The 13,828-nt window shown below is 48.2% G+C and overlaps 1 protein-coding gene across 2 annotated transcripts in view; it reads left to right on the forward strand.

The window, feature by feature from the left end:
• The first annotated feature begins 3,286 nt into the window (after nucleotides 1-3,286).
• The window catches only part of LOC142579688 (isatin hydrolase-like), a 17,800-nt gene continuing 7,258 nt past the window's right edge, over nucleotides 3,287-13,828 (forward strand). Inside the window, exons 1-2 of one of the 2 annotated variants that reach the window (XM_075690154.1) lie at nucleotides 3,287-3,483; nucleotides 10,928-11,139. In XM_075690154.1, coding sequence (XP_075546269.1) covers nucleotides 10,928-11,139 — 212 coding nt within the window. In that variant the 5' untranslated portion in view covers nucleotides 3,287-3,483. The remainder of the gene's footprint in view (nucleotides 3,484-10,927; nucleotides 11,140-13,828) is intronic. The other variant, XM_075690155.1, reaches the window with a different exon arrangement.

The raw sequence follows: 13,828 nt of genomic DNA on the forward strand, positions 1-13,828 counted from the left end.
GAAGCCAGAGCCTATACCATTGCAAGCACCTGCTCGGCAGCCTTGTTCCTCTCTCTTTTCCAACATACACACTCACGTAGGCGTGTGTATGAGGCTGAGAAGGCGCGCGTCTTAGCTAAAGTCCCCGGATCTTCTGAAAGTAGCGAAATGCTTTGATCCCACCACTGAGCTACGCGATTGGAGTGAGTGAGTGAAAACTTTATTGAGCTCTAGTAATTGTGTTTTTCTAAGGCTGGGGCAGATTCTTCAAGGGAGTCTTCCTCCTTGTGTCTTCTCCGGAGGTCTTCACCCGCTGCTTCGTCTGTCCTTTATCGCAATGGTCGACTGCCCTCAGTCCAGGGTTCCGCTGGCTTCTGCTGTCCGTTGTGCATGCCGCATTAGACCTAGCTGGTCTTCGCAGGGGTCGCTGGACAGCAGTTCCTCCCATTGCTCCGCACTTGGGTGTGATATTATTGGGGTTGCGTCAGTTTGTTGACATGCCCATGTTATCTGAACATTACTTCAGCATGCGTCCTGGTTTGGTACAGGAGCAGCTGGTAGGTGAGAGGGGCCTCGCTCGCACTCATCGCTTTTTCATTCACAACCGGCGGCGTACGGCGGGCACGTTTGGGCCCGCAAATACCCTTTGATGTGATATGGCTTTGATATATCAATAACTGTTTTCGCAGGTGCCGGATTCTTCTAGTTGTTCACGTAAAGGGAAAGGGAAACGAGTGAACGGCTTTAAAAGAGACGGCAAACTGCGAGATTGGCCGCCTAATGTCACACAGCCGCTTAATGTACGTTGCTCGTAGCGCTCATGCAAATTTTTTTACCTCTTTTTACACACCACGAGGCGCTGCCGGCAGTTGTCTGGCAGCGCCCTACCGGCAGTTAGAAGATCCAGGGGCTTTAGTCTTAGGTCTTAGCTAGTCAGCAACGCCATCGGCAAGAACTTCTGAGCACTTCTCAAAGGTAGACATGCTCGAACTATAGCTAATTATGAAATGTCTTAAAGCGAAGCTTTCTTTGTCTCTTCGTTCGACTGTTCGACTGCTGCTGCTGCTGCTCCTGCTGTCGCCGTCTTGCACGTGGCATCGGGAATTGATTCAGAGCGCGTATATACATGACATGAGCGCGGCAGAGAGGAAAACTGACGCGCGAAACTCGTTTGGACCTTTCTATCGCGTCGCTACAATGCCCTCTGGAGCTCCCTGGGCCTCGCCGCAATGGCCTCTCGACTGCTGTAATAATCCGTGACCAGCCGCAAAAGCATTTCAGAAACTGCAGTGCTTGTCTTTGTACTAACGTGTAGCAGTCCAGAGGGGGAGGTAGATAGAAAGGTAGAGAGGAGGTAGGGGGATGCGGAAGAGAACGGGGTAGAACCGACACACAGCAAACGAGTGAATAACAGCCTTGCCACTCTTCGCTCGCAGCTTTCATACATGGGGAAGGGCGCGAGACGGAATGGGCGACGTGAGAATGCGAGGAAACGCTACTACTAGACACGTGAAGTGTTGCGGACAAATATGATAATTTGAAATTCAAGGTACGCTACGGTGCGTTGCGGATTTTCCCGAAAAATAAAAACTATCCAAATGTGTGAAGCGGACAATTGACGGACGCATAGCCTCATTAAACCACCCGTGGTTGCTCAGTGGCTATGGTGTTGGGCTGGTGAGCACGAGGTCGCGGGATCGAATCCCGGCCAATGGTGGCCGCATTTCGATGGGGGTGAAATGCGAAAACACCCGTGTACTTAGGTTTAGGTGCACGTTAAAGAAACCCAGGTGGTCAAAATTTCCGGAGTCCTCCCCTACGGCGTGCCTCATAATCAGAAAGTTGTTTTGGCAAGTTAAGCCCCATAATTTGTTTCTAATAAACCACCGCAGTGTCTAGACGATACTACGGAATCAGCCGCCCATCAAATCGACACTTCTGTACTCGCCACACTAGCTTTGTGGCTATGGCGTCGCTAGAAACCCGACCGCGGCAGTGGCATTTTGGAGGGGGTGAAATGGAGAGAATGCTCGTGTACTCAGATTTAGGTTGACATTAAGAATCCCAGGTGGTGAAAATGAAATCTTCAGCGTGCCTCATAATCAAATTGTTGTCTTGGCACGTAAAGCCCCATAATTTAATTAATGTGTAACGCTTCTGCCACCATGCGATACGCCACGTGAGGCAATGCCACTTCTAACCATCTCGCAGGATATGAACAATGGCGCACAACAACGCCTCGAGCAAACACGTCCCTCTGTGTGGCTTGTGCACTACGTATAGACAAACACAAGTGGTGTATGCAAGTAACATTTAAAACCAACTCACTGTTCTAGTATTTCACTAAACTCTGATGAACCTAAACAATCACCGTAAATATCACCGCCCATTATTGTAACTCAACGAAAACTGCACAGGGAGCTTCGCTTACATTGATGGGATCCACATAATTTTTTCAACTGCTTCTCTGTTTATACCCTGTTCTGGGGCGGGATAATATGTGAGTGCCCACATAGCGAGCGATCCATTTTGGCTGCTACTGAAGTGCTAATTTGTTGGGCTGCAGCACGAACAAGAACGAGGCTGGCGCACCCAGCCTGCCTCCTTCTCGTTTGTCCTGCTCCAGCCAATCAGTAGTGGCCGAAATGGACAGTTCACTGGGTAGATTGTCGCACACGCAACCAAACTTGCGTTCTGTAAGCGTTGCAGAAACCTTGCGCTGAGGGTTTTAAACGCGCACTGATGCCTTCTGGGCCAGCTGGAATGCTTGACGTACGTACTGCGATAGCTTGCAGCGCTTTGTAAAGCTTCGTAATTCACTCATGCCTGACGCTTTCGTTTGTTATCAACAAAACTTGGGAACATGCGACAGGTACCAGAACTTGGTTTCACTGCAGGCTGCATACAGCGTACGCCATACGTGTTTATGTTCCTCAAATTTCTGTCCTTCGCCTTTCAGTTTGTGCGCAAGAGCTATTTACTTTAGGTACGCTAGATGTTGCAGTGTCTCAACGATTAAGGGGAGGAAGGACTACTTGCTTTTCTGAAGTGCGTATACACGTCGTTGGAAGGGAAACGAGGAGGAGACATACGCAGAAAGCAGCGTCCTTCCGTCCGCATGAGAAACAGAGTGTAGCCTGTTCATTTTAGATTTATCATGTTTCTGTTATATCGATGAACGCAAGGAATAGCAAACACGCAGGAAGAAGAAGAGTCAAGAGGCATGCATTGGCGCTTGCTCCACTGGCCTCAAAACCAGTTCCCTCCAAGGCCGACACGGTGGCGATTGCTGGCTTCAGACATTACTTTTAAAGCCGCGCAGTATACCGGAACTGGACTTGCCGAGAAAGTCGCCTTCGACAGGGATAGACCAGATAAGGTTGAGGGCATAAAACTACGCACGGGGAAGCGTGGTGCGCAAAGCTAAAGAAACCACCCATAATAGAGGATTCTCCGCAGCCGAGATAACGTAAGTGTGATGCCGATGTGTGCGGATTAAGCGAGGTAAGTACAGCTTCAGATGCTCAGCTGCATGTACCTAAATATTTTATCGCCTACGTGTTTTGAGCATCGATCAGCTGCATGCGCTATTATCAATGATGGACAGACCTCATGAAAAGCGTATTCATTTTTCTTCGAGAATTTTAATGTAGTCGCTCGCTTGTTAGAGCTGTAACTTTGGGGACAACGGGACCTATAGGTTGCTGGCTTTTTGTGCCTGCTTGTTTCTTCTGTGTTGCTATTGTTGCAAACTGACAGTTTTAGTTTTTTATGACCGGTGCTACAGTGCAGTGCTGTATCTTTCGGTGCACTGGAGTGCTGCGTACTTTGACCAAGCGAAGATTGAATGGGGTGTGCCATGTCTGGTGAACAAATTATTGGGCAGACCAATTGTAATTTCTAGAAACATGAATATGCCTTCATATATCACACAAGAACCGACGCGAAGCTTCGCTATTCTTTTTAGAGTAAAGTCGGAGTGTTGTAAGGCAATGCACCAGGGAAAGATACCATGATGTCCACATGTCTGTGCTTATGACTGATGCTCACTTACGCGTGCGGACATTTAGACCAACGCTTCTTGTCTGGGATACTGGCTGCTTGTAAGCCATGTTACCGCTGTAGAGCATAATCGTGGATGTTGTCGCGTATTAGACCAAAACGCACCCTGATTTTAAGCTTCAGCATGACTTTCTGCTCCATCGTTTCTACCACACAAGTTTTCCATGACAGGGTACGCGCCCTGCAGTGATGCATTGCTCATGAAAACATAAAGAAATCAATATCGACAAGCTTGAAGATGTTTATTTATAACATTGAACTTCACCCGTGATCTGTCTAAATAAGGCTTGCGTTGTGAAGGAAGTTCAGCTTTCGTATTTCGGCAAGCCTGAATTCGATACAAATGGCTATAACTCTCAATGACGTGCGTTTGACGAGTATTGCCTCATCATTGTCATACGGAACTCTCGACTGTTCAGTGAAACCTGCGCAACCCCCACAAAACTACGACGCTTTGTAGCCCTCTGTAACTCAGGTTATGTATGACCCACTAGTAACTGTAGTTGCAAGTAACGTTGGCGTTTAGTACACCCTAGCTGTCGAATAGTGTTTACGTAAATTATTATACACCTGCACAAACACCATTTGCAACTATCGTTTCTTTCTGAAGCGTCTTGGTTCATAAGGTCATGGAAATAATTATATATAGTGTAATGAGATTTCGCGGGGAATGTTTCGAGAACCGAAGATAACCGAATCAAAGTTGCTGTGATTGGTTTGTTGCTCGAATTCTGTGCACGAACAATTCCGTATGCGAATGTATTTTCGGAGGGAATTATTTAGATACAGGTGTTCTTTAGAGGAAGCGTGTGTCACTTACTCCCACTTGAGTGCAGATGTTTAATAATCATAGACTTCTTTTTACCGCGGAACGTCTGCAGTTCAAATCTTCAAAGATTGAATAAGAATACGGCTGCCTGAGCAGGCAGTTGCAGAGGTCGTTCCACTACTAAGCGAAGCATCTCATCAGTATTCTTTGGAGTATTACCTTAACGTTTATTTTACTTTATGATATTTGTTTCTGGTTAACCTCCCTGCCTTTCCTTTTCTCTCTATCCGTTACGATTTGCGAGGAAAAAAAAAAGATCGACACGCCGCGTGACGCGGGTATCTGTCATTGCAAGATTGCCTACGTGCTTCTGTGAAGGCTTGAATACTAATGAGGCGAAAATCTCCGTTTTTCTAATAAAGAGCCTCTCTCTATTTCTCTCTCTCTCTCTCTCTCTCTACATTTCTGATTATATTAATATTTTCAACGGTTCGCGTACGACATTTTGTAACAAGCTTCAGTCCCTAAATCAAACTGAAACGTTGTCTTCGAGACAAGTAAGAAATAACTGTTCCGTTACGTAAAAGCCATAATTCTGTGTCTGTGCGGGTTATATACTTACATTGCTGCCGTGTCGTCGGCTGACACTGACACTGACACCTTCGCATGAGAACAATTGTAAAGAGGTGCATTCAACAGTTCAGCAGGTAGCATCAAGCGTGAGCTGCCACTCAAGCGACACAGGGCAGGAACACCTGGAATCCCGAGCGACTGACACTCGCGCCAATCACTGGAGATCCAGCTGGCTCAGTGGCTGCATTGCGCGCATTGAATCGACAATTTGGCTGGCCTTGGCTGTGCGCTTTATCTCTTCATTACACTGTATATATAACAGGCACTCGTAGGACGCACGTGCCAAAAGAAAGAAACAGAAAATGATGCTTTATTTCCTACGTTTCCGCCGGGGTTCCGCTTACGAGGTTGTGGACGCACGTACGAAAAACACGATTCTTTATTTCCTGCGTTTCGGCCATCGTAATTTTATTGAAATAGCACTTTTATGGACACTCCAGACGTATTTCTGTCCGTCAGCGTCACCGTGATGTTTCTTGTAAAGTTCACACACGATAACGTCGCCGCGCGTCGTATACATATGCTGTAAATGAGCGAGTGGAAGCTTGCGAGGGTCAGCTGACGGTCGCGGCTCAACCTCGCGCGCTCAAGCGAGGAAAGCGGGGAGGCAGCGGGCTGTCTTCCGTCGCGCGCGAGGCACCGGTGACGGGAGGGACGGGTGGGGAAGGGGGAGGCGTTCTGCTCCGGTGGCTGCTGAGTACAGCACGGCTGCACGGGCTCCCTGTCTTGAAACCAATCTGCGATGTATGTGTTCGTATGCGCTGTGCTTTTGACGTTTAGTTCACCTTGAAGCAAGACGCAGCACGAAGGTCAACGCGCTCGCTGCTGGTGCCTCGCTTTCTCACTCCAGCGTTCTGACAGCGAGTTTCCGCAGTCATCCAGTGAGATGTGTTCACGTTTACCCGTGTGCGCCAGACACCGTGCTTATTAATTTAGTTAGTAATCGAATATATGCAAGTTTATAGGGCCCATAAATATGCTATCCTTCCTTCGTATAGCTGTCTGTTAATGTGCTACCGCAGTCGATGCTTCGTCTCTCGCGCGAAACTGTTACTTTTTTGTTAGTTTTATTATATTTACTATTCGTACTGCACATTTATCTGCTTTTGTGGCAATGCTATTTTGTGGAACATGAACGCGGTAGACCAGGTGCCGTGCTGGGTTCTGTATCTGAGCACGTAAACGCGGGATCATTTCCATACCGCGACTGTGTTCTGATGGGGACTACATGCAGAAACGCTAGTGTGCTCGCTACAGAACCGCGGCTGACCAAATTTAATCCGAAGGCCGCCACTACGACGTTCCTGATGAACATTCCGTTGTTTCACAAGAAAATTATTTTCTTACTGTTTTATTTGGTGCAATATGCCATTGATAACTTTGATAACACAACTTTTCTTATCTGTGTATATCGTGGATAGGTGTGCCTGTTTTATGAGAGAAAACTAGTCTGTATATAGTTCTATCATCAGCTATTGTATATTGAGGTTTAGGTCCAAGTGCGTCAGTACTAAAGCCAATATGATGTTCCTGGGCAATGTAAAGTATTAATTATTACTATAATACGTTATTTCATCATCAGGTAATGCATTGGTGATACGCTTGCCCGTTCCCTTCTCAACTTTGACAAATTTTCGGTCAAAGCTTTGAATTGAACAGCGCTTACCGAGGCTGTTAAGCTGGTTTCGACTCTCCGATTCTCCTCTGCAGGCAACGTTGTCTCGGCCGCACCAAGATCAAACGCCCCCGGCCCCTATCCCAGCCCACTAAGCGGTCGGCGGCAACGAGTTTGCGTGCTGTCGGATCATCTTAACTTTTGCAGACTTCCTGTCCTGCCGAAAGTATTTTTACGTGTCTGAGTGCCAAGCTGTGCACCAATCGGCACCTGCCGACGCTGCTAAGCTTGTTTCAACGCCTGGATTCTGCTTTTCTGGCAACATTCTCCCTGCGCACCAAGATAAAACGTCCCTCCAACCCCATCACGGCTTGCTCTGCATTAGGCGGAGACACGTTTCCCTCTAAAGTGATTATCTAGGCTTTGAGAGGTACACTGCCATTTGTTCTTTTTTGGTTGTGTCTGTGGAGCGATTGCTGCTGATTGCAGAGTTTTCATTTCCTCACCAATTACGATAGCTGAGGACAACCTGTGCGTTGCCTGCCGAAAAACATGTAGTAATTGCGTAATTTGTAAACGTTCTGAATGTAGATATTCATGTCATTTTGAAGTGAATTGGCTCGGGTATTGCCCCTAATGCCATTCCTGCCATGGGGCAGCCAAAACGTGACTGCTGGCAACAAAAAATCTGCAAAGTGAACGAAAAGCAATCAATCGGCTTCTCGTACTCAGATTCAGCGGGCGCAGAAAGCAAAAAATGACCCTATTCTAGAACTGGCCGAAGAAATAAGGTGTATGCAACAAAGCTGCAAAGTGTACAGCTGGTACTTCACGCCAAGGTTATCTCGCTGTTGCTTCTAATGTCAGAATGTCGTAGACGTGCACTGACCATGAACAGAGAGAGAGAGAGAGAGAGAGAGAGAGAGAGAAATTATATTTATAAGCACCCGTCAAAAGGGTGACGGGGATCCGAGGCTGCCAGTTATGTCGTCCCCTTCAGCCGTCGACCGGGATCTCCTATATCTCAGCAGCGGCGATGGCGAGGCGGATGACTTCACTTTGTCCTTTTTCTTCCTGGTTGGGAAGCAGTGCCTCCCAGGACTCATTAGTTCTGTCAGGCTTTCCAAAGCTCGGACACCTCCATAGCATGTGGATCATGTCCACTGTGCTCTGGCCACGTTTGCACCTGGGGCTGAAAACCTCGAGGTGCCACTTGCTATACAGCTTAGGACTTGTGAAAGCTCTAGTTTGTAGCCTACGCCACACAACCTCTGCGTTTTTAGTGAGCTGCTTACACGCTTTTGGAAGTACCGCTTTGCTTGATTTATAATGAGTTAGGATTTCTTGACGTGTGCTTAGATAGTCATCGAACCGTAGGGGCTCCTCATTGAGCGAGGGAGAGGGGGGGTGCGCACGAGACGCTACTGGGATCTCGGAGAGTAGCTAATTCTCGGGTCACAGCGCGCGCTTTCTCGTTCCCCCTCCACCCCTGGCGCGCCGGTGTCTAGTTGAGCGCTACCAGTTCGGCCGGTGGTGGGCCGCCGGCCAGCACTCGCGCTACTGAGGCTGAAATGTAGCCCGCGTCAAAGTTTCTAATCGCTGACTTTGAGTCACTCACGTAAATTTTGACGTGCTGTTGAGTTAGAGCCAGCGCAATGGCCAACTCTTCCGCCTTCGTTGCGGTCGAGTGTCGGGTGTTGCAGCACGCTGCCGGCCTCCGAACAGCTTATTTTTTAGCCAATTAAGTATGAAGCAACGTGTAAGCAACTTATCTCGCTTAAATTCTTCATCTACGTCCCGTCAGTAACGCGCTTTAGCAAGTTAAGATGTATTACCAACCCGCCGAAGCTAACCCTCCGTTGAGCAACTTAAGCCAGACGAGGATGCTGCAATGGCCGGAGACAGTGAAGTTCATAAATTTATCGATGCCATCCATGCTGAGGCTAAGATCTTGCAAAGGTTACACGTGCAAAATGAATACAAGCAACTTAGCAGAAAGGTAAGTTTGCAAACTCACGGCTTGCCAGTTACTGAATATGAGCGTCTGAGAGAAGTCCTGAATCACTTGGCTGGGAAGTTTGATCTGCAAGACTTTTCGGCTGTTGATGTGGTTGCTGCCTACCGCCTTCCCGACAAGCCAGACAGTACCGCGACGGTGCTCTTGCGCTTTTGCACGGTAGCCACGAAAGCAGGCAGGGTAGTTCTAGAGGCGTGGTAAATTTCGGAATGGAAAGAGCTTTTCTACCAAGACAAGCTGGCATTTGTTCTGGCTACACACATACGCCCGCACGCACGCCCGCACGCACGCACGCACGCACGCACGCACGCACGCACGCACGCACGCACGCACGCAAAAATCAAACTTGATTTTTTCTCATTCTGAAAATGAGAAGTGGAACAACTCCCTTCAGAAGTGAAAACTAGCTGGAGTAAGTGCGATGCCTTTCTGTGAATTTACGCGGTGATTATTTGTAAGTTTCCCGGAATATTTAAAAATCGCCTGTGGCAGATAGCGTACTTCTTGTCCCTGAGCTGGATTATTCAAAGAGGCGGATATTACTAGCACAAGAAATCGAAACAGATATGCAACTATGAACAAATATGCGCTAAACAACCTTAATAAATTTCTTTGCGGCACATATTGCAATTCAGTGAATGTAGCCAGCGACATCGCAAGGCGTAACCGTATCAAAGCAATTCCAGGATTACACAACTCTCTAGATCTTATTTCCCAAAGTGCGAGACGAAATGCATGGGCGTTCCAGTTAGTATTGTACTTCGATGTATAAAAGAGTGTTTTCTTAAAGAATAAACTGGAACAGTGCGTCCTTACGGCGAGTTTGATGGTGCGTATCTCCGAAGCAGTGTCTTTCTAGAAATGAATTCCAAGTGGATAAGACTTGCAAACTCATCGGCCACAATCAGTAAACGACAATGTGTGCCGTAAAATAAGTAATTAACCACTTATTTATTTATTTTTAATTATTTTAATATGTGTTTCGATTTCTCGTGCAAGTAATGTCCGCCTCTCTCAATAACTCAGTTCAAGGTGCAGAATTATATTATCCGCAACAGGCAATCTTTAAGAATTACGGAAAACGTACAATTGGTCCCTCTGTACGCGTACTGCCACAGAAAATTGAGAAAAAGTCCCAGAAATATCAGAGATATAGAGAACGCAATTTCAAAGCTTTCCATTTGCTCCTCATCACAACGCTTCCGCTAAACTGCACTATAAGAAATATTTGCACCCTTTATGAACTAATCCTGTCCCCAAACGATGGTATTGGCCTATTTTGAAAACGCTTCGTTCCGTTAACGCCGCAGACGCTGCAAACGCGAGCGTTTTGCTGCTGTGTTCAAAGAAGTGTTGCAATGCGCCGAGAAGGATAGCTTCGGCCTATGCCTGTAGTTGGACAACATATTCTTTTCTAATAATATTTGCAACTTACGTATCTGCTGAGAGTACCTCAGAAGTATTTCAGAGGAAGCTTTCACGATAGGCCACCCTGCTCACTGAACGACTAATTAACATTTAGCGCACGTTTCTGAGGGAATCCTATCGGTTCCATAAAGAAGATGCTTTACAACGAATAACGCAAGTTTCCGAATTAGGAACGACGCTAACGATTGGCACTCCTACAGATGCTGGTTCAAAAGGCGGGTGCTGGCGAAGATGACCGGCCGGAAACAATAAGCACAACAATTTTTACCTAATATTTACTTCACTGTATCAGAGCGCCAGTATTCTGACCCCGCGATTGTTAATGGGCACATTAAATATAAGATTGATTAATTATTATTATCACAGCCGTCAACGCCAGGGACAAGGCACGTTCACATCAAGCGCGTATTTTTTTTTCTCGCAGATGACCAGCGCTGCCCTGCGTACCGTCGTCCTCGCCGGCGTGATGGGAGCACTCAGCCTGGGCCAACAGCCCTGCGCTCCTCCGTCCACGTCGTGGGCAGGGCGCCGAGTCGTGGACTTGTCCTTCAGCTACAACGACCGCACCATCTACTGGGACGAAGACGGACGCTTTCGCATCAACGCCACCGTGCAGTCGAACGATGTCGAGGACTGGTGCGTCCAGCTGTGTACACTGGCTCATTTATCGACCATCTCTGACCACATTAGCAGTTCATTGTACCGTGCATTCCTTCGCAAAAATATTTTGATGCGGCGATCGAAGTAAAAAACCTTTGACTGGCAGATTTGAGTGGCACACACCACGACGGTAATGTTTGCTACGCGTGTCGCCGCCGCACACACCGTAATAATGAAAGCCGGATGAATAGCCCCTCGTGTCACAAAGAATGACGAACTGCCTATTAACGCGTCAAAGGTGCATAATTTTATTACGAGGCGCTGCAGACTACATTGGGAAAAAAATTAACGGTGGTAGCATGATTGTCCCCGATCTTTCGAATGAACGCTCGCATTTTCCCAATAGTTAAGTCTTGATTTATTGTGCACTGAGTCATGCAACATTAATTTATAATACGGACTAAATTATCGACTGAACACACACATATGAGTGTACGAGAAAAGAAAAAAAAAAGCTGTTCCTTCGTCATTGCTGCTGTAACACGATCCGTCATACATTCTACCAAACAAGGTAGTACCTTCAGTAAGGCGGTCGTGTGTTGCAATATTCTGCAAAATAAATTGAAAAGGAGCCACATTGTGTAAGCAGAGGGTTAACTTTACCCGCAGCCTAATGACAGTGTTTATTTTTCATTTTTCTTGTCGCGACGGGAGACAACTGGCAAAAAAAATATGCCATGTACAATAATGCGTGCAGTTAAGGTTAAAAAAAAGCAAGACATTAACAAAGAAAAGATGGGAATTAAACAACTGCTACCTTAAAGTAAATAATCCTACAGCAGTTATATACGGGAAAACAAGGGAAAGGCTGGAGATCGAAATTCAAGACGATCAGCAAAACGAGAACAAGGTGAAAGCAGGAGCCAATGTTTCGATAAGTGGACTTGTCTTCTTCAAGGAGACCATATGCTTTCCTCGCCACAGTATATATAGGTGGGGTTCTTCTAAAGGGGAGAGGGCGTAAGGCGGTTGTGTGCGGCAACAAGCGAAGGTGTGTTAGCGGCGAGGGTGTAGAATTGAGAATAAAGGAGCGCTGTGCACAAGGCCAGTGACGTGGCCATGTTTAAGCCGGCGTGTCAATGGCGTGCACAGCAGCCCTCTATTACCTCTGTCAATCACGTGTCAACGGCCGTGTGTCAACGGCGTGGACAGCAGCCCTCTATTACCTCTGTCAATCATTTGTCAACGGCCGTGTGTCAACGGAGTGCGCCGCAGCCCTCTATTACTTCTGTCAATCACGTGTCAACGGCCGAGTGTCAGCCGGCGTGTCAACGGCGTGGACAGCAGCCCTCTATTACCTCGGTCAATCACGTGTCAACGGCCGCGTGTCAATGGCGTTCACAGCAGCCCTCTATTACCTCTGTCAATCACGTGTCAACGGCTGCGTGTCAGCCGGCGTGTCAACGGCGTGGACAGCAGCCCTCTATTACCTCGGTCAATCACGTGTCAACGGCCGCGTGTCAATGGCGTGCACAGCAGCCCTCTATTACCTGTGTCAATCACGTGTCAACGGCTGCGTGTCAGCCGGCGTGTCAACGGCGTGGACAGCAGCCCTCTATTACCTCGGTCAATCACGTGTCAACGGCCGCGTGTCAATGGCGTGCACAGCAGCCCTCTATTACCTGTGTCAATCACGGGTCAACGGCCTCGTGTCAACGCGGCTCCGTGCACAGCAGCCCTCTATTACCTCGGTCAATCACGTGTCAACGGCCGCGTGTCAATGGCGTTCACAGCAGCCCTCTATTACCTCTGTCAATCACGTGTCAACGGCTGCGTGTCAGCCGGCGTGTCAACGGCGTGGACAGCAGCCCTCTATTACCTCGGTCAATCACGTGTCAACGGCCGCGTGTCAATGGCGTGCACAGCAGCCCTCTATTACCTGTGTCAATCACGGGTCAACCGCCTCGTGTCAACGCGGCTCCGTGCACAGCAGCCCTCTATTACCTCTGTCAATCACGTGTCAACGGCCGTGTGTCAACGGCGTGCACAGCAGCCCTCTATTACCTCTGTCAATCACGTGTCAACGGCTGCGTGTCAGCCGGCGTGTCAACGGCGTGGACAGCAGCCCTCTATTACCTCGGTCAATCACGTGTCAACGGCCGCGTGTCAATGGCGTGCACAGCAGCCCTCTATTACCTGTGTCAATCACGGGTCAACCGCCTCGTGTCAACGCGGCTCCGTGCACAGCAGCCCTCTATTACCTCTGTCAATCACGTGTCAACGGCCGTGTGTCAACGGCGTGCACAGCAGCCCTCTATTACCTCTGTCAGTCACGTGTCAACGGCGGGCACAGCATCCTTCTATTACCTCTGTCAATCACGTGTCAGCGGCCGCGTGTCAACAGCGCGCACAGCAGCCCTCTATTACCTCTGCCAATCACGCGTCAACGGCCGAGTGTCAACCGGCGTTTCAACGGCGTGCACAGCGGCCCTCTATTACCTCTATTAATCACGTGTCAACGGCCGCGTGTCAATAGCGTTCACAGCAGCCCTCTATTACCTCTGTCAATCACGTGTCAACGGCTGCGTGTCAGCCGGCGTGTCAATAGCGTGCACAGCAGCCCTCTATTACCTCTGTCAATCATTTGTCAAATCTCGCGTGTCAACTGCGCGCACATCAGCCCTCTATTACCTCTGTCAATTACGTGTCAACGGCCGCGGGTCAG

This window comes from Dermacentor variabilis, chromosome 4 (genome assembly GCF_050947875.1).
Source record: "Dermacentor variabilis isolate Ectoservices chromosome 4, ASM5094787v1, whole genome shotgun sequence".
Taxonomy (NCBI): Eukaryota; Metazoa; Arthropoda; class Arachnida; order Ixodida; family Ixodidae; genus Dermacentor; species Dermacentor variabilis.